Source organism: Oncorhynchus keta, chromosome 11, assembly GCF_023373465.1.
Source record: "Oncorhynchus keta strain PuntledgeMale-10-30-2019 chromosome 11, Oket_V2, whole genome shotgun sequence".
NCBI lineage: Eukaryota > Metazoa > Chordata > Actinopteri > Salmoniformes > Salmonidae > Oncorhynchus > Oncorhynchus keta.
Window position 1 is genome coordinate 760,307 of NC_068431.1, and position 22,181 is coordinate 782,487.

Genomic DNA, 22,181 nt, shown 5'->3' on the forward strand with positions numbered 1-22,181 from the left:
ATACCTGGGCCAGGATTCAAACTAACTGGTTAACTAGGTTATACCTGGGCCAGGATTCAAACTAACTGGTTAACTAGGTTATACCTGGGCCAGGATTCAAACAAACTGGTTAACTAGGTTATATCTGGGCCAGGATTTAAACAAACTGGTTAACTAGGTTATATCTGGGCCAGGATTCAAACACACTGGTTAACTAGGTTATACCTGGGCCAGGATTCAAACAAACTGGTTAACTAGGTTATATCTGGGCCAGGATTTAAACAAACTGGTTAACTAGGTTATATCTGGGCCAGGATTTAAACAAACTGGTTAACTAGGTTATATCTGGGCCAGGATTTAAACAAACTGGTTAACTAGGTTATATCTGGGCCAGGATTCAAACAAACTGGTTAACTAGGTTATATCTGGGCCAGGATTCAAACAAACTGCAATGGACAGACAGCGCACTGCCGTTGACTTTTAAAAGGTCATTTAAAAGATGCTTGAACAGACATCCACAGCAAAAAAAAAGAAGCAATTTCTGCAAATGTCAGTGAAATGCTCTTTAAATGTGCAGTGCAGTGTCAGCACAGTGTCGTTTGTGTGAATCCTGACCTAGGTATTAGCTAGGCGCTATAGGACTGTAAAACCTCTTGAAAAAGGCAGCGGGCGGGCGGACGGACGGACGGACGGACGGACAGACAGACAGACAGACAGACAGGCTCACCTCGAACAGGTGTTGGCACTCAGTGATCATGTGAGACAGGCCCTGTGTGGCAGCAAGGTTTTCATTAAGGTCCTTCTGGTCTGGCCGACCAGTAGCATACTTCCTCTGGATGGACCTATAGGAGGAGAGGAGGGGAGGAGTAAGTAACTGAGGGGAGGAGTTAGTGATACTGCAAACATGAGACGGGAGTCCAATTGGTCTGTACCACAAGCAGCCAACAAAACTAAAACCCATCTGTTAGAAAATGCATTGTTAAAACTAAACCCCCATCCGTTAGAACTAAACCCCATTCGTTAGAACTAAACCCCCATCTGTTAGAACTAAACCCCATCTGTTAGAACTAAACCCCATCTGTTAGAACTAAACCCCATCTGTTAGAACTAAACCCCATCTGTTAGAACTAAACCCCATCTGTTAGAACTAAACCCCATCTGTTAGAACTAAACCCCCATCCGTTAGAACTAAACCCCCATCCGTTAGAACTAAACCCCATCCGTTAGAACTAAACCCCCATCCGTTAGAACTAAACCCCCATCCGTTAGAACTAAACCCCCATCCGTTAGAACTAAACCCCATCCGTTAGAACTAAACCCCCATCCGTTAGAACTAAACCCCCATCCGTTAGAACTAAACCCCCATCCGTTAGAACTAAACCCCCATCCGTTAGAACTAAACCCCCATCCGTTAGAACTAAACCCCCATCCGTTAGAACTAAACCCCCATCTGTTAGAACTAAACCCCGATCTGTTAGAACTAAACCCCATCTGTTAGAACTAAACCCCATCAGTTCAAACTAAACCCCATCTGTTCAAACTAAACCCCATCTGTTAGAACTAAACCCCATCTGTTAGAACTAAACCACCATCCGTTAGAACTAAACCCCCAGCCGTTAGAACTAAACCCCCAGCCGTTAGAACTAAACCCCCAGCCGTTAGAACTAAACCCATCTGTTAGAACTAAACCCCCATCCGTTAGAACTAAACCCCCAGCCGTTAGAACTAAACCCCCAGCCGTTAGAACTAAACCCCCAGCCGTTAGAACTAAACCCCCAGCCGTTAGAACTAAACCCCCAGCCGTTAGAACTAAACCCCCATCCGTTAGAACTAAACCCCATCTGTTAGAAATAAACCCCCATCCGTTAGAACTAAACCCCCATCCGTTAGAACTAAACCCCCATCCGTTAGAACTAAACCCCCATCCGTTAGAACTAAACCCCCATCCGTTAGAACTAAACCCCATCTGTTAGAACTAAAACCCCATCCGTTAGAACTAAACACCATCTGTTAGAACTAAACCCCATCAGTTCAAACTAAACCCCATCTGTTAGAACTAAACCACCATCTGTTAGAACTAAACCCCCATCCGTTAGAACTAAACCCCCATCCGTTAGAACTAACCCCCATCTGTTAGAACTAAACCCCCAGCTGTTAGAACTAAACCCCCATCTGTTAGAACTAAACCCCATCTGTTAGAACTAAACCCCATCTGTTAGAACTAAACCCCATCAGTTCAAACTAAACCCCATCTGTTAGAACTAAACCCCCATCTGTTAGAACTAAACCCCATCAGTTCAAACTAAACCCCATCTGTTAGAACTAAACCCCCATCCGTTAGAACTAAACCCCATCCGTTAGAACTAAACCCCCATCCGTTAGAACTAAAACCCCATCCGTTAGAACTAAACCCCCATCCGTTAGAACTAAACCCCCATCTGTTAGAACTAAACCCCATCTGTTAGAACTAAACCCCATCAGTTCAAACTAAACCCCATCTGTTAGAACTAAACCACCATCTGTTAGAACTAAACCCCCATCTGTTAGAACTAACCCCCCAGCTGTTAGAACTAACCCCCCATCTGTTAGAACTAAACCCCCAGCTGTTAGAACTAAACCCCAGCTGTTAGAACTAAACCCCCATCTGTTAGAACTAAACCCCCAGCTGTTAGAACTAAACCCCCATCTGTTAGAACTAAACCCCATCTGTTAGAACTAAACCCCCATCTGTTAGAACTAAACCCACATCTGTTAGAACTAAACCCCCATCTGTTAGAACTAAACCCCATCAGTTTAAACTAAACCCCATCTGTTAGAACTAAACCACCACCTGTTAGAACTAAACCCCCATCCATTAGAACTAAACCCCCAGCTGTTAGAACTAACCCCCCATCTGTTAGAACTAAACCCCCAGCTGTTAGAACTAAACCCCCATCTGTTAGAACTAAACCCCAGCTGTTAGAACTAAACCCCCATCTGTTAGAACTAAACCCCCATCTGTTAGAACTAAACCCCATCTGTTAGAAGTAAACCCCATCTGTTAGAACTAAACCCCATCAGTTGAAACTAAACCCCATCTGTTAGAACTAAACCCCCATCTGTTAGAACTAAACCCCCATCTGTTAGAACTAAACCCCATCAGTTCAAACTAAACCCCATCTGTTAGAACTAAACCACCATCTGTTAGAACTAAACCACCATCTGTTAGAACTAAACCCCCATCCGTTAGAACTAAACCCCCATCCGTTAGAACTAAACCCCCATCCGTTAGAACTAAACCCCCATCCGTTAGAACGAAACCCCCATCTGTTAGAACTACACCCCATCTGTTAGAACTACACCCCATCTGTTAGAACTACACCCCATCTGTTAGAACTACACCCCATCTGTTAGAACTACACCCCATCAGTTAGAACTAACCCACCATCAGTTAGAACTAACCCCCATCCGTTAGAACTAAACCCCCAACCGTTAGAACTAAACCCCCAGCCGTTAGAACTAAACCCCAGCCGTTAGAACTAAACCCCCAGCCGTTAGAACTAAACCCCCAGCCGTTAGAACTAAACCCCCAGCCGTTAGAACTAAACCCCCAGCCGTTAGAACTAAACCCCCAGCCGTTAGAACTAAACCCCCAGCCGTTAGAACTAAACCCCCATCCGTTAGAACTAAACCCCATCCGTTAGAACTAAACCCCATCCGTTAGAACTAAACCCCATCCGTTCGAACTAACTCCCCATCCGTTAGAACTAAACCCCCATCCGTTAGAACTAAACCCCCATCTGTTAGAACTAAACCCCATCTGTTAGAACTAAACCCCATCAGTTCAAACTAAACCCCATCTGTTAGAACTAAACCACCATCTGTTAGAACTAAACCCCCATCTGTTAGAACTAACCCCCAGCTGTTAGAACTAACCCCCATCTGTTAGAACTAAACCCCCAGCTGTTAGAACTAAACCCCCATCTGTTAGAACTAAACCCCCAGCTGTTAGAACTAAACCCCCATCTGTTAGAACTAAACCCCATCTGTTAGAACTAAACCCCCATCTGTTAGAACTAAACCCACATCTGTTAGAACTAAACCCCCATCTGTTAGAACTAAACCCCATCAGTTTAAACTAAACCCCATCTGTTAGAACTAAACCACCACCTGTTAGAACTAAACCCCCATCCATTAGAACTAAACCCCCAGCTGTTAGAACTAACCCCCATCTGTTAGAACTAAACCCCCATCTGTTAGAACTAAACCCCCAGCTGTTAGAACTAAACCCCCATCTGTTAGAACTAAACCCCCATCTGTTAGAACTAAACCCCCATCTGTTAGAACTAAACCCCATCTGTTAGAAGTAAACCCCATCTGTTAGAACTAAACCCCATCTGTTAGAACTAAACCCCATCTGTTAGAACTAAACCCCATCTGTTACAACTAAACCCCATCTGTTAGAACTAAACCCCATCAGTTCGAACTAAACCCCATCTGTTAGAACTAAAACCATCTGTTAGAACTAAACCACCATCTGTTAGAACTAAACCACCATCTGTTAGAACTAAACCCCATCCGTTAGAACTAAACCCCCATCCGTTAGAACTAAACCCCCATCCGTTAGAACTAAACCCCATCCGTTAGAACTAAACCCCATCCGTTAGAACTAAACCCCCATCTGTTAGAACTAAACCCCCATCTCTTAGAACTAAACCCCCATCCGTTAGAAGAACTAAACCCACATCCGTGAGAACTAAACCCCCATCCGTTAGAACTAAACCCCCATCTGTTAGAACTAAACCCCCATCTGTTAGAACTAAACCCCCATCCGTTAGAACTAAACCCCCATCCGTTAGAACTAAAACCCCATCCGTTAGAACGAAACCCCCATCTGTTAGAACTAAACCCCATCTGTTAGAACTAAACCCCCATCTGTTAGAACTAAACCCCCATCAGTTAGAACTAAACCCCCATCAGTTAGAACTAAACCACCATCCGTTAGAACTAAACCCCCATCAGTTAGAACTAAACCCCCATCAGTTAGAACTAAACCCCATCCGTTAGAACTAAACCCCCATCCGTTAGAACTAAACCCCCATCCGTTAGAACTAAACTCCCATCCGTTAGAACTAAACCACCATCAGTTAGAACTAAACCCCCATCAGTTAGAACTAAACCCCCATCCGTTAGAACTAAACCCCCATCCGTTAGAACTAAACCCCATCCGTTAGAACTAAACCCCCATCCGTTAGAACTAAACCCACATCCGTTAGAACCAAACCCCCATCCGTTAGAACGAAACCCCCATCCGTTAGAACTACACCCCATCTGTTAGAACTAAATCCCCATCTGTTAGAACTAAACCCATCTGTTAGAACTAAACCCCCATCTGTTAGAACTAAACCCCCATCTGTTAGAGCTAAACCCCCATCTGTTAGAACTAAACCCCATCTGTTAGAACTAAACACCATCTGTTAGAACTAAACCCCCATCCGTTAGAACTAAACCCCCAGCTGTTAGAACTAACCCCCCATCTGTTAGAACTAAACCCCCATCTGTTAGAACTAAACCCACAGCTGTTAGAACTAAACCCCCATCTGTTAGAACTAAACCCCCATCTGTTAGAACTAAACCCCATCTGTTAGAACTAAACCCCATCTGTTAGAACTAAACCCCATCAGTTCAAACTAAACCCCATCTGTTAGAACTAAACCCCCATCTGTTAGAACTAAACCCCCATCTGTTAGAACTAAACCCCATCAGTTCAAACTAAACCCCATCTGTTAGAACTAAACCACCATCCGTTAGAACTAAACCCCCATCCGTTAGAACTAAACCCCCATCCGTTAGAACTAAACCCCCATCCGTTAGAACTAAACCCCCATCCGTTAGAACTAAACCCCCATCCGTTAGAACTAAACCCCCATCCGTTAGAACTAAACCCCCATCCGTTAGAACTAAACCCCCATCAGTTAGAACGAAACCCCCATCTGTTAGAACTACACCCCATCTGTTAGAACTACACCCCATCTGTTAGAACTACACCCCATCTGTTAGAACTACACCCCATCAGTTAGAACTAACCCACCATCAGTTAGAACTAACCCCCATCCGTTAGAACTAAACCCCCATCCGTTAGAACTAAACCCCCAGCCGTTAGAACTAAACCCCCAGCCGTTAGAACTAAACCCCCAGCCGTTAGAACTAAACCCCCAGCCGTTAGAACTAAACCCCCAGCCGTTAGAACTAAACCCCCAGCCGTTAGAACTAAACCCCCAGCCGTTAGAACTAAACCCCCAGCCGTTAGAACTAAACCCCCATCCGTTAGAACTAAACCCCATCCGTTAGAACTAAACCCCATCCGTTAGAACTAAACCCCATCCGTTCGAACTAACTCCCCATCCGTTAGAACTAAACCCCCATCCGTTAGAACTAAACCCCCATCTGTTAGAACTAAACCCCATCTGTTAGAACTAAACCCCATCAGTTCAAACTAAACCCCATCTGTTAGAACTAAACCACCATCTGTTAGAACTAAACCCCCATCTGTTAGAACTAACCCCCCAGCTGTTAGAACTAACCCCCCATCTGTTAGAACTAAACCCCCAGCTGTTAGAAATAAACCCCCATCTGTTAGAACTAAACCCCCAGCTGTTAGAACTAAACCCCAGCTGTTAGAACTAAACCCCCATCTGTTAGAACTAAACCCCATCTGTTAGAACTAAACCCCATCTGTTAGAACTAAACCCACATCTGTTAGAACTAAACCCCCATCTGTTAGAACTAAACCCCATCAGTTTAAACTAAACCCCATCTGTTAGAACTAAACCACCACCTGTTAGAACTAAACCCCCATCCATTAGAACTAAACCCCCAGCTGTTAGAACTAACCCCCCATCTGTTAGAACTAAACCCCCAGCTGTTAGAACTAAACCCCCATCTGTTAGAACTAAACCCCCAGCTGTTAGAACTAAACCCCCATCTGTTAGAACTAAACCCCATCTGTTAGAACTAAACCCCATCAGTTGAAACTAAACCCCATCTGTTAGAACTAAACCCCCATCTGTTAGAACTAAACCCCCATCTGTTAGAACTAAACCCCATCAGTTCAAACTAAACCCCATCTGTTAGAACTAAACCACCATCTGTTAGAACTAAACCACCATCTGTTAGAACTAAACCACCATCTGTTAGAACTAAACCCCCATCCGTTAGAACTAAACCCCCATCCGTTAGAACTAAACCCCCATCCGTTAGAACTAAACCCCATCCGTTAGAACTAAACCCCCATCCGTTAGAACTAAACCCCCATCTGTTAGAACTAAACCCCCATCTGTTAGAACTAAACCCCCATCCGTTAGAACTAAACCCCCATCCGTTAGAACTAAACCCCCATCCGTTAGAACTAAACCCCCAGTTAGAACTAAACACCGTTAGAACTAAACCCCCATCCGTTAGAACTAAACCCCCATCTGTTAGAACTAAACCCCCATCTGTTAGAACTAAACCCCCATCCGTTAGAACTAAACCCCCATCCGTTAGAACTAAACCCACATCCGTTAGAACTAAACCCCCATCTGTTAGAACTACACCCCATCTGTTAGAACTAAATCCCCATCTGTTAGAACTAAACCCATCTGTTAGAACAAAACCCCCATCTGTTAGAACTAAACCCCCATCTGTTAGAGCTAAACCCCCATCTGTTAGAACCAAACCCCCATCTGTTAGAACTAAACCCCCATCTGTTTAGTTCTATCTGTTAGAACTAAACCCCCATCTGTTAGAACTACACCCCATTTGTTAGAACTAAACCCCCATCCGTTAGAACTAAACCCCCATCCATTAGAACTAAACCCCATCTGTTAGAACTAAACCCCCATCCATTAGAACTAAACCCCCAGCTGTTAGAACTAAACCCCATCCGTTAGAACTGAACCCCCATCCGTTAGAACTGAACCCCCATCCGTTAGAACTGAACCCCCATCCGTTAGAACTAAACCCCCATCCGTTAGAACTAAACCCCCATCCGTTAGAACTAAACCCCCATCCGTTAGAACTAAACCCCCATCCGTTAGAACTAAACCCCCATCAGTTAGAACTAAACCCCCATCAGTTAGAACTAAACCACCATCCGTTAGAACTAAACCCCCATCAGTTAGAACTAAACCCCCATCAGTTAGAACTAAACCCCATCCGTTAGAACTAAACCCCCATCCGTTAGAACTAAACCCCCATCCGTTAGAACTAAACTCCCATCCGTTAGAACTAAACCACCATCAGTTAGAACTAAACCCCCATCAGTTAGAACTAAACCCCCATCCGTTAGAACTAACCCCCATCCGTTAGAACTAAACCCCATCCGTTAGAACTAAACCCCCATCCGTTAGAACTAAACCCACATCCGTTAGAACCAAACCCCCATCCGTTAGAACGAAACCCCCATCCGTTAGAACTACACCCCATCTGTTAGAACTAAACCCCCATCTGTTAGAACGAAACCCCCATCTGTTAGAACTACACCCCATCTGTTAGAACTAAACCCCATCTGTTAGAACTAAACCCCCATCTGTTAGAACTAAACCCCCATCTGTTAGAGCTAAACCCCCATCTGTTAGAACTAAACCCCCATCTGTTAGAACTAAACCCCATCTGTTAGAACTAAACCCCCATCTGTTAGAACTACACCCCAGTTGTTAGAACTAAACCCCCATCTGTTAGAACTAAACCCCCATTTGTTAGAACTAAACCCCCATCTGTTAGAACTAAACCCCCATCTGTTAGAACTAAACCCCCATCTGTTAGAACTAAACCCCCATCTGTTAGAACTAAACCCCATCTGTTAGAACTAAACCCCCATCTGTTAGAACTAAACCCCATCTGTTAGAACTAAACCCCCTCCCGTTAGAACTAAACCCCCATCCGTTAGAACTAAACCCCCAGCCGTTAGAACTAAACCCCCAGCCGTTAGAACTAAACCCCCAGCCGTTAGAACTAAACCCCCAGCCGTTAGAACTAAACCCCCAGCCGTTAGAACTAAACCCCCATCCGTTAGAACTAAACCCCCATCCGTTAGAACTAAACCCCCATCCGTTAGAACTAAACCCCCATCCGTTAGAACTAAACCCCATCCGTTAGAACTAAACCCCCATCCGTTAGAACTACACCCCATCTGTTAGAACTAAATCCCCATCTGTTAGAACTAAACCCATCTGTTAGAACTAAACCCCCATCTGTTAGAACTAAACCCCCATCTGTTAGAACTAAACCCCCATCTGTTAGAACTACACCCCAGTTGTTAGAACTAAACCCCCATCTGTTAGAACTAAACCCCCATCTGTTAGAACTAAACCCCCATCTGTTAGAACTAAACCCCCATCTGTTAGAACTAAACCCCCATCTGTTAGAACTAAACCCCATCTGTTAGAACTAAACCCCATCTGTTAGAACTAAACCCCATCAGTTCAAACTAAACCCCATCCTGTTAGAACTAAACCCCCATCCGTTAGAACTAAACCCCCAGCCGTTAGAACTAAACCCCCAGCCGTTAGAACTAAACCCCCAGCCGTTAGAACTAAACCCCCAGCCGTTAGAACTAAACCCCCATCCGTTAGAACTAAACCCCCATCCGTTAGAACTAAACCCCCATCCGTTAGAACTAAACCCACATCCGTTAGAACGAAACCCCCATCCGTTAGAACTACACCCCATCTGTTAGAACTAAATCCCCATCTGTTAGAACTAAACCCATCTGTTAGAACTAAACCCCCATCTGTTAGAACTAAACCCCCATCTGTTAGAACTACACCCCAGTTGTTAGAACTAAACCCCCATCTGTTAGAACTAAACCCCCATCTGTTAGAACTAAACCCCCATCTGTTAGAACTAAACCCCCATCTGTTAGAACTAAACCCCCATCTGTTAGAACTACACCCCATCTGTTAGAACTAAATCCCCATCTGTTAGAACTAAACCCATCTGTTAGAACTAAACCCCATCTGTTAGAACTAAACCCCATCTGTTAGAACTAAACCCCATCAGTTCAAACTAAACCCCATCCCGTTAGAACTAAACCCCATCCCGTTAGAACTAAACCCCCATCCGTTAGAACTAAACCCCCATCCGTTAGAACTAAACCCCCAGCCGTTAGAACTAAACCCCCAGCCGTTAGAACTAAACCCCCAGCCGTTAGAACTAAACCCCCAGCCGTTAGAACTAAACCCCCATCCGTTAGAACTAAACCCCCATCCGTTAGAACGAAACCCCCATCCGTTAGAACGAAACCCCCATCCGTTAGAACGAAACCCCCATCCGTTAGAACTAAATCCCCACCTGTTAGAACTAAATCCCCACCTGTTAGAACTAAACCCATCTGTTAGAACTAAACCCCCATCTGTTAGAACTAAACCCCCATCTGTTAGAACTAAACCCCCATCTGTTAGAACTAAACCCCCATCTGTTAGAACTAAACCCCCATCTGTTAGAACTAAACCCCCATCTGTTAGAACTAAACCCCCATCTGTTAGAACTAAACCCCAGCTGTTAGAACTAAACCCCCAGCTGTTAGAACTAACCCCCATCTGTTAGAACTAAACCCCCATCTGTTAGAACTAAACCCCCATCTGTTAGAACTAAACCCCCATCTGTTAGAACTAAACCCCATCTGTTTGAACTAAACCCCATCTGTTAGAACTAAACCCCATCAGTTCAAACTAAACCCCATCAGTTCAAACTAAACCCCATCTGTTAGAACTAAACCACCATCAGTTAGAACTAAACCCCCATCAGTTAGAACTAAACCCCCATCCGTTAGAACTAAACCCCCATCCGTTAGAACTAAACCCACATCCGTTAGAACGAAACCCCCATCTGTTAGAACTAAACCCCCATCTGTTAGAACTACACCCCATCTGTTAGAACTACACCCCATTAGTTAGAACTAACCCCCCATCAGTTAGAACTAACCCCCATCCGTTAGAACTAAACCCCCATCCATTAGAACTAAACCCCCAGCCGTCAGAACTAAACCCCCAGCCGTTAGAACTAAACCCCCAGCCGTTAGAACTAAACCCCCAGCCGTTAGAACTAAACCCCATCCGTTAGAACTAAACCCCCATCTGTTAGAACTAAACCCATCTGTTAGAACTAAACCCCCATCCGTTAGAACTAAACCCCATCAGTTAGAACTAACCCCCATCCGTTAGAACTAAACCCCCTCCCGTTAGAACTAAACCCCCATCCGTTAGAACTAAACCCCCAGCCGTTAGAACTAAACACCCAGCCGTTAGAACTAAACCCCCAGCCGTTAGAACTAAACCCCAGCCGTTAGAACTAAACCCCCAGCCGTTAGAACTAAACCCCATCCGTTAGAACTAAACCCCATCCGTTAGAACTAAACCCCCATCCGTTAGAACTAAACCCACATCCGTTAGAACTAAACCCCCATCTGTTAGAACTACACCCCAGTTGTTAGAACTAAACCCCCATCTGTTAGAACTAAACCCCCATCTGTTAGAACTAAAAACCCCATCTGTTAGAACTAAACCCCATCTGTTAGAACTAAACCCCATCAGTTCAAACTAAACCCCATCCCGTTAGAACTAAACCCCCATCCGTTAGAACTAAACCCCCAGCCGTTAGAACTAAACCCCCAGCCGTTAGAACTAAACCCCCAGCCGTTAGAACTAAACCCCCAGCCGTTAGAACTAAACCCCCATCCGTTAGAACTAAACCCCATCCGTTAGAACTAAACCCACATCCGTTAGAACGAAACCCCCATCCGTTAGAACTACACCCCATCTGTTAGAACTAAATCCCCATCTGTTAGAACTAAACCCCCATCTGTTAGAACTAAACCCCATCTGTTAGAACTAAACCCCATCTGTTAGAACTAAACCCCATCTGTTAGAACTAAACCCCATCAGTTCAAACTAAACCCCATCCTGTTAGAACTAAACCCCCATCCGTTAGAACTAAACCCCAGCCGTTAGAACTAAACCCCCAGCCGTTAGAACTAAACCCCCAGCCGTTAGAACTAAACCCCCAGCCGTTAGAACTAAACCCCCATCCGTTAGAACTAAACCCCCATCCGTTAGAACTAAACCCCCATCTGTTAGAACTACACCCCATCTGTTAGAACAAAACCCCCATCCGTTAGAACTACACCCCATCTGTTAGAACTAAATCCCCATCTGTTAGAACTAAACCCATCTGTTAGAACTAAACCCCCATCTGTTAGAACTACACCCCAGTTGTTAGAACTAAACCCCCATCTGTTAGAACTAAACCCCCATCTGTTAGAACTAAACCCCCATCTGTTAGAACTAAACCCCCATCTGTTAGAACTACACCCCATCTGTTAGAACTAAATCCCCATCTGTTAGAACTAAACCCATCTGTTAGAACTAAACCCCATCTGTTAGAACTAAACCCCATCTGTTAGAACTAAACCCCATCAGTTCAAACTAAACCCCATCTGTTAGAACTACACCCCAGTTGTTAGAACTAAACCCCCATCTGTTAGAACTAAACCCCCATCTGTTAGAACTAAACCCCCATCTGTTAGAACTAAACCCCCATCTGTTAGAACTAAACCCCCATCTGTTAGAACTACACCCCATCTGTTAGAACTAAACCCCCATCTGTTAGAACTAAACCCCCATCTGTTAGAACTAAACCCCCATCTGTTAGAACTAAACCCCAGTTGTTAGAACTAAACCCCCATCTGTTAGAACTAAACCCCCATCTGTTAGAACTAAACCCCCATCTGTTAGAACTAAACCCCCATCTGTTAGAACTAAACCCCCATCTGTTAGAACTAAACCCCCATCTGTTAGAACGAAACCCCCATCCGTTAGAACTACACCCCATCTGTTAGAACTAAATCCCCATCTGTTAGAACTAACCCCATCTGTTAGAACTAAACCCCATCTGTTAGAACTAAACCCCATCAGTTCAAACTAAACCCCATCCCGTTAGAACTAAACCCCCATCCGTTAGAACTAAACCCCCAGCCGTTAGAACTAAACCCCCAGCCGTTAGAACTAAACCCCCAGCCGTTAGAACTAAACCCCCAGCCGTTAGAACTAAACCCCCATCCGTTAGAACTAAACCCCATCCGTTAGAACTAAACCCCCATCCGTTAGAACTAAACCCCCATCCGTTAGAACTAAACCCCCATCCGTTAGAACTAAACCCACATTCGTTAGAACTAAACCCCCATCCGTTAGAACTACACCCCATCTGTTAGAACTAAATCCCCACCTGTTAGAACTAAACCCCATCGGTTAAAACTAAACCCCATCTGTTAGAACTAAACCCCCATCCGTTAGAACTAAACCCCCATCTGTTAGAACTAAACCCCCATCTGTTAGAACTAAACCCCCATCTGTTAGAACTAAACCCCCATCTGTTAGAACTAAACCCCCATCTGTTAGAACTAAACCCCCATCGGTTAGACCCCCAGCTGTTAGAACTAAACCCACATCCGTTAGAACGAAACCCCCATCTGTTAGAACTAAACCCCCATCTGTTAGAACTACACCCCATCTGTTAGAACTACACCCCATTAGTTAGAACTAACCCCCCATCAGTTAGAACTAACCCCCATCCGTTAGAACTAAACCCACATCCATTAGAACTAAACCCCCAGCCGTTAGAACTAAACCCCCATCCGTTAGAACTAAACCCCAGCCGTTAGAACTAAACCCCCATCCGTTAGAACTAAACCCCCATCCGTTAGAACTAAACCCCCAGCCGTTAGAACTAAACCCCCAGCCGTTAGAACTAAACCCCCAGCCGTTAGAACTAAACCCCCAGCCGTTAGAACTAAACCCCCAGCCGTTAGAACTAAACCCCCAGCCGTTAGAACTAAACCCCCATCCGTTAGAACTAAACCCCATCCGTTAGAACTAAACCCCATCCGTTAGAACTAAACCCCCATCTGTTAGAACTACACCCCATCTGTTAGAACTAAATCCCCATCTGTTAGAACTAAACCCCCATCTGTTAGAACTAAACCCCCATCTGTTAGAACTAAACCCCCATCTGTTAGAACTAAACCCCCATCTGTTAGAACTACACCCCATTGTTAGAACTAAACCCCCATCTGTTAGAACTAAACCCCCATCTGTTAGAACTAAACCCCATCTGTTAGAACTAAACCCCATCTGTTAGAACTAAACCCCATCTGTTAGAACTAAACCCCATCTGTTAGAACTAAACCCCATCAGTTCAAACTAAACCCCATCTGTTAGAACTAAACCCCATCCGTTAGAACTAAACCCCAGCTGTTAGAACTAAACCCCCAGCCGTTAGAACTAAACCCCAGCCGTTAGAACTAAACCCCCAGCCGTTAGAACTAAACCCCATCCGTTAGAACTAAACCCCATCCGTTAGAACTAAACCCCATCCGTTAGAACTAAACCCCCATCCGTTAGAACTAAACCCCATCCGTTAGAACGAAACCCCCATCCGTTAGAACTAAACCCCATCTGTTAGAACTAAATCCCCATCTGTTAGAACTAAACCCATCTGTTAGAACTAAACCCCATCTGTTAGAACTAAACCCCCATCTGTTAGAACTAAACCCCCATCTGTTAGAACTAAACCCCATCTGTTAGAACTAAACCCCCATCTGTTAGAACTAAACCCCCATCTGTTAGAACTAAACCCCCATCTGTTAGAACTAAACCCCCATCTGTTAGAACTAAACCCCCATCTGTTAGAACTAAACCCCATCTGTTAGAACTAAATCCCCATCTGTTAGAACTAAACCCATCTGTTAGAACTAAACCCCATCTGTTAGAACTAAACCCCATCAGTTCAAACTAAACCCCATCTGTTAGAACTAAACCCCATCCCGTTAGAACTAAACCCCCAGCCGTTAGAACTAAACCCCCACCCGTTAGAACTAAACCCCCAGCCGTTAGAACTAAACCCCCAGCCGTTAGAACTAAACCCCCATCCGTTAGAACTAAACCCCCATCCGTTAGAACTAAACCCCCATCCGTTAGAACTAAACCCACATCCGTTAGAAAAACCCCCATCCGTTAGAACTACCCCCATCCGTTAGAACTAAACCCCATCAGTTCAAACTAAACCCCATCCCGTTAGAACTAAACCCCATCCGTTAGAACTAAACCCCCAGCCGTTAGAACTAAACCCCCAGCCGTTAGAACTAAACCCCCAGCCGTTAGAACTAAACCCCCAGCCGTTAGAACTAAACCCCCATCCGTTAGAACTAAACCCCCATCCGTTAGAACTACACCCCATCCGTTAGAACTAAACCCCATCAGTTAGAACTAACCCCCATCCGTTAGAACTAAACCCCAACCCGTTAGAACTAAACCCCCATCCGTTAGAACTAAACCCCCAGCCGTTAGAACTAAACCCCCAGCCGTTAGAACTAAACCCCCAGCCGTTAGAACTAAACCCCCAGCCGTTAGAACTAAACCCCCAGCCGTTAGAACTAAACCCCAGCCGTTAGAACTAAACCCCCAGCCGTTAGAACTAAACCCCAGCCGTTAGAACTAAACCCCCAGCCGTTAGAACTAAACCCCATCCGTTAGAACTAAACCCCCATCCGTTAGAACTAAACCCACATCCGTTAGAACTAAACCCCCATCCGTTAGAACTACACCCCATCTGTTAGAACTAAATCCCCATCTGTTAGAACTAAACCCATCTGTTAGAACTAAACCCCCATCTGTTAGAACTAAACCCCCATCTGTTAGAACTAAACCCCCATCTGTTAGAACTAAACCCCCATCTGTTAGAACTAAACCCCCATCTGTTAGAACTAAACCCCCATCTGTTAGAACTACACCCCAGTTGTTAGAACTAAACCCCCATCTGTTAGAACTAAACCCCCATCTGTTAGAACTAAACCCCCATCTGTTAGAACTAAACCCCCATCTGTTAGAACTAAACCCCATCTGTTAGAACTAAACCCCATCTGTTAGAACTAAACCCCATCAGTTCAAACTAAACCCCATCCCGTTAGAACTAAACCCCCATCCGTTAGAACTAAACCCCCAGCCGTTAGAACTAAACCCCCAGCCGTTAGAACTAAACCCCCAGCCGTTAGAACTAAACCCCCAGCCGTTAGAACTAAACCCCCATCCGTTAGAACTAAACCCCAGCCGTTAGAACTAAACCCCCAGCCGTTAGAACTAAACCCCATCCGTTAGAACTAAACCCCCATCCGTTAGAACTAAACCCCCATCCGTTAGAACTAAACCCACATCCGTTAGAACGAAACCCCCATCCGTTAGAACTACACCCCATCTGTTAGAACTAAATCCCCATCTGTTAGAACTAAACCCATCTGTTAGAACTAAACCCCCATCTGTTAGAACTAAACCCCCATCTGTTAGAACTAAACCCCCATCTGTTAGAACTACACCCCAGTTGTTAGAACTAAACCCCCATCTGTTAGAACTAAACCCCCATCTGTTAGAACTAAACCCCCATCTGTTAGAACTAAACCCCCATCTGTTAGAACTAAACCCCCATCTGTTAGAACTAAACCCCATCTGTTAGAACTAAACCCCCATCCGTTAGAACTAAATCCCCATCTGTTAGAACTAAACCCCCATCTGTTAGAACTAAACCCCATCTGTTAGAACTAAACCCCATCAGTTCAAACTAAACCCCATCCCGTTAGAACTAAACCCCATCCCGTTAGAACTAAACCCCCAGCCGTTAGAACTAAACCCCCAGCCGTTAGAACTAAACCCCCAGCCGTTAGAACTAAACCCCCAGCCGTTAGAACTAAACCCCCAGCCGTTAGAACTAAACCCCCAGCCGTTAGAACTAAACCCCCAGCCGTTAGAACTAAACCCCCATCCGTTAGAACTAAACCCCCATCCGTTAGAACTAAACCCACATCCGTTAGAACGAAACCCCCATCCGTTAGAACTACACCCCATCTGTTAGAACTAAATCCCCATCTGTTAGAACTAAATCCCCACCTGTTAGAACTAAACCCCCATCTGTTAGAACTAAACCCCCATCTGTTAGAACTAAACCCCCATCTGTTAGAACTAAACCCCCATCTGTTAGAACTAAACCCCATCTGTTAGAACTAAACCCCCATCTGTTAGAACTAAACCCCCATCTGTTAGAACTAAACCCCCATCTGTTAGAACTAAACCCCCATCTGTTAGAACTAAACCCCCATCTGTTAGAACTAAACCCCCAGCTGTTAGAACTAAACCCCATCTGTTAGAACTAAACCCCCAGCTGTTAGAACTAAACCCACAGCTGTTAGAACTAAACCCCCATCTGTTAGAACTAAACCCCCATCTGTTAGAACTAAACCCCATCTGTTAGAACTAAACCCCATCTGTTAGAACTAAACCCCATCAGTTCAAACTAAACCCCATCTGTTAGAACTAAACCCCCATCTGTTAGAACTAAACCCCCATCTGTTAGAACTAAACCCCCATCTGTTAGAACTAAACCCCATCAGTTCAAACTAAACCCCATCTGTTAGAACTAAACCACCATCCGTTAGAACTAAACCCCCATCCGTTAGAACTAAACCCCCATCCGTTAGAACTAAACCCCCATCCGTTAGAACTAAACCCCCATCCGTTAGAACTAAACCCCCATCCGTTAGAACTAAACCCCCATCAGTTAGAACGAAACCCCCATCTGTTAGAACTACACCCCCATCTGTTAGAACTACACCCCATCTGTTAGAACTACACCCCATCTGTTAGAACTAAACCCCCATCTGTTAGAACTACACCCCATCTGTTAGAACTACACCCCATCAGTTAGAACTAACCCCCATCAGTTAGAACTAACCCCCATCCGTTAGAACTAAACCCCCATCCGTTAGAACTAAACCCCCATCTGTTAGAACTAAACCCCATCTGTTAGAACTAAATCCCATCAGTTCAAACTAAACCCCATCAGTTCAAACTAAACCCCATCTGTTAGAACTAAACCCCCATCTGTTAGAACTAAACCCCCATCTGTTAGAACTAAACCCCCCATCTGTTAGAACTACACCCCATTTGTTAAAACTAAACCCATCTGTTAGAACTAAACCCCCATCTGTTAGAACTAAACCCCCATCTGTTAGAACTAAACCCCCATCTGTTAGAACTAAACCCCCATATGTTAGAACTAAACCCCCATCTGTTAGAACTAAACCCCCATCTGTTAGAACTAAACCCCCAGCTGTTAGAACTAAACCCCATCTGTTAGAACTAAACCCCCAGCTGTTAGAACTAAACCCCCATCTGTTAGAACTAAACCCCCATCTGTTAGAACTAAACCCACAGCTGTTAGAACTAAACCCCCATCTGTTAGAACTAAACCCCCATCTGTTAGAACTAAACCCCATCTGTTAGAACTAAACCCCATCTGTTAGAACTAAACCCCATCTGTTAGAACTAAACCCCATCAGTTCAAACTAAACCCCATCTGTTAGAACTAAACCCCCATCTGTTAGAACTAAACCCCCATCTGTTAGAACTAAACCCCCATCTGTTAGAACTAAACCCCATCAGTTCAAACTAAACCCCATCTGTTAGAACTAAACCCCCATCTGTTAGAACTAAACCCCCATCTGTTAGAACTAAACCCACATACGTTAGAACGAAACCCACATCCGTTAGAACGAAACCCCCATCCGTTAGAACTAAACCCCCATCCGTTAGAACTAAACCCCCATCCGTTAGAACTAAACCCCCATCCGTTAGAACTAAACCCCCATCTGTTAGAACTAAACCCCCATCCGTTAGAACTAAACCCCCATCCGTTAGAACTAAACCCCCATCGTTAGAACTAAACCCCCATCTGTTAGAACTAAACCCCATCTGTTAGAACTAAACCCCCATCTGTTAGAACTAAACCCCCATCGTTAGAACTAAACCCCCATCGTTAGAACTAAACCCCCATCTGTTAGAACTAAACCCCCATCTGTTAGAACTAAACCCCCATCTGTTAGAACTAAACCCCCATCCGTTAGAACTAAACCCCCATCCGTTAGAACTAAACCCCCATCCGTTAGAACTAAACCCCACCTGTTCAAACGAAACCCCCATATGTTCAAACTAAACCCCCATATGTTAGAACTAAACTCCCATCTGTTAGAACTAAACCCCATCTGTTAGAACTAAACCCCATCTGTTAGAACTAAACCCCATCTGTTAGAACTAAACCCCATCTGTTAGAACTAAACCCCATCCGTTAGAACTAAACCCCATCCGTTAGAACTAAACCCCCATCTGTTAGAACTAAATCCCATCAGTTCAAACTAAACCCCATCTGTTAGAACTAAACCCCCATCTGTTAGAACTAAACCCCCATCTGTTAGAACTAAACCCCCATCTGTTAGAACTAAACCCACATACGTTAGAACGAAACCCACATCCGTTAGAACGAAACCCCCATCCGTTAGAACTAAACCCCCATCTGTTAGAACTAAACCCCCATCTGTTAGAACTAAACCCCCATCTGTTAGAACTAAACCCCCATCTGTTAGAACTAAACCCCCATCTGTTAGAACTAAACCCCCATCTGTTAGAACTAAACCCCCATCCGTTAGAACTAAACCCCCATCCGTTAGAACTAAACCCCCATCGTTAGAACTAAACCCCCATCTGTTAGAACTAAACCCCCATCTGTTAGAACTAAACCCCATCTGTTAGAACTAAACCCCCATCTGTTAGAACTAAACCCCCATCTGTTAGAACTAAACCCCCATCCGTTAGAACTAAACCCCCATCCGTTAGAACTAAACCCCCACCTGTTCAAACGAAACCCCATATGTTCAAACTAAACCCCCATCTGTTAGAACTAAACCCCCATATGTTAGAACTAAACTCCCATCTGTTAGAACTAAACCCAATCTGTTAGAACTAAACCCCCATCTGTTAGAACTAAACCACCATCCGTTAGAACTAAACCCCCATCCGTTAGAACTAAACCCACATACGTTAGAACGAAACCCACATCCGTTAGAACGAAACCCCATCCGTTAGAACTAAACCCCCATCCGTTAGAACTAAACCCCCATCTGTTAGAACTAAACCCCCATCCGTTAGAACTAAACCCCCATCTGTTAGAACTAAACCCCCATCCGTTAGAATTAAACCCCCATCCGTTAGAACTAAACCCCCATCGTTAGAACTAAACCCCCATCGTTAGAACTAAACCCCCATCTGTTAGAACTAAACCCCCATCGTTAGAACTAAACCCCCATCGTTAGAACTAAACCCCCATCCGTTAGAACTAAACCCCCATCCGTTAGAACTAAACCCCCATCCGTTAGAACTAAACCCCACCTGTTCAAACGAAACCCCCATATGTTCAAACTAAACCCCCATCTGTTAGAACTAAACCCCCATATGTTAGAACTAAACTCCCATCTGTTAGAAATAAACCCCATCTGTTAGAACTAAACCCCATCTGTTAGAACTAAACCCCATCTGTTAGAACTAAACCCCATCTGTTAGAACTAAACCCCATCCGTTCAAACTAAACCCCATCCGTTAGAACTAAACCCCATCTGTTAGAACTAAACCCCCATCTGTTAGAACTAAACCCCCATCTGTTAGAACTACACCCCATTTGTTAAAACTAAACCCATCTGTTAGAACTAAACCCCCATCTGTTAGAACTAAACCCCCATCTGTTAGAACTAAACCCACATACGTTAGAACGAAACCCACATCCGTTAGAATGAAACCCCCATCCGTTAGAACTAAACCCCCAACTGTTAGAACTAAACCCCCATCTGTTAGAACTAAACCCCCATCTGTTAGAACTAAACCCCCATCTGTTAGAACTAAACCCCCATCTGTTAGAACTAAACCCCCATCTGTTAGAACTAAACCCCCATCTGTTAGAACTAAACCCCCATCTGTTAGAACTAAACCCCCATCCGTTAGAACTAAACCCCCATCGTTAGAACTAAACCCCCATCTGTTAGAACTAAACCCCCATCTGTTAGAACTAAACCCCCATCTGTTAGAACTAAACCCCCATCTGTTAGAACTAAACCCCCATCTGTTAGAACTAAACCCCCATCCGTTAGAACTAAACCCCCATCCGTTAGAACTAAACCCCACCTGTTCAAACGAAACCCCCATATGTTCAAACTAAACCCCCATATGTTAGAACTAAACCCCCATATGTTAGAACTAAACTCCCATCTGTTAGAACTAAACCCCATCTGTTAGAACTAAACCCCATCTGTTAGAACTAAACCCCCATCTGTTAGAACTAAACCCCCATCTGTTAGAACTAAACCCCCATCTGTTAGAACTAAACCCCAATCCGTTAGAACTAAACCCCCATCGTTAGAACTAAACCCCCATCCGTTAGAACTAAACCCACATCCGTTAGAACTAAACCCACATACGTTAGAACGAAACCCACATCCGTTAGAACTAACCCCCCTCCGTTCAAACTAAACCCCCATCTGTTAGAACTAAACCCCCATCTGTTAGAACTACACCACATTTGTTAAAACTAAACCCATCTGTTAGAACTAAACCCCCATCCGTTAGAACTAAACCCCCATCTGTTAGAACTAAACCCCAATCCGTTAGAACTAAACCCCCATCCGTTAGAACTAAACCCCCATCTGTTAGAACTAAACCCCCATCCGTTAGAACTAACCCCCCTCCGTTCAAACTAAACCCCCCCTCCGTTAGAACTAAACCCCCCCCTCCGTTCAAACTAAACCCCATCTGTTAGAACTAACCCCCATCTGTTAGAACTAACCCCATCTGTTAGAACTAACCCCCATCTTTTAGAACTAAACCCCATCTGTTAGAACTAAACCCCATCTGTTAGAACTAAACCCCCATCTGTTAGAACTAAACCCCATCTGTTAGAACTAAACCCCATCTGTTAGAACTAAACCCCCATCCGTTAGAACTAAACCCACATCCGTTAGAACTAAACCCACATCGTTAGAACTAAACCCACATCCTGTTAGAACTAACCCCCTCCGTTCAAACTAAACCCCCATCTGTTAGAACTAAACCCCCATCTGTTAGAACTACACCACATTTGTTAAAACTAAACCCATCTGTTAGAACTAAACCCCCATCTGTTAGAACTAAACCCCCATCTGTTAGAACTAAACCCCCATCTGTTAGAACTAAACCCCCATCTGTTAGAACTAAATCCCCATCGTTAGAACTAAACCCCCATCTGTTAGAACTAAACCCCCATCCGTTAGAACTAACCCCCCT

General features: G+C 44.5%; 1 protein-coding gene across 1 annotated transcript in view; it reads right to left on the reverse strand.

Moving 5' to 3' along the window:
• The window catches only part of LOC118380151 (stAR-related lipid transfer protein 13-like), a 65,649-nt gene that overhangs the window by 10,441 nt on the left and 33,027 nt on the right, over positions 1-22,181 (reverse strand). Inside the window, 1 exon segment of the mRNA XM_052457490.1 lies at positions 707-821. Within this exon segment, the coding sequence (XP_052313450.1) occupies positions 707-821 (115 nt within the window).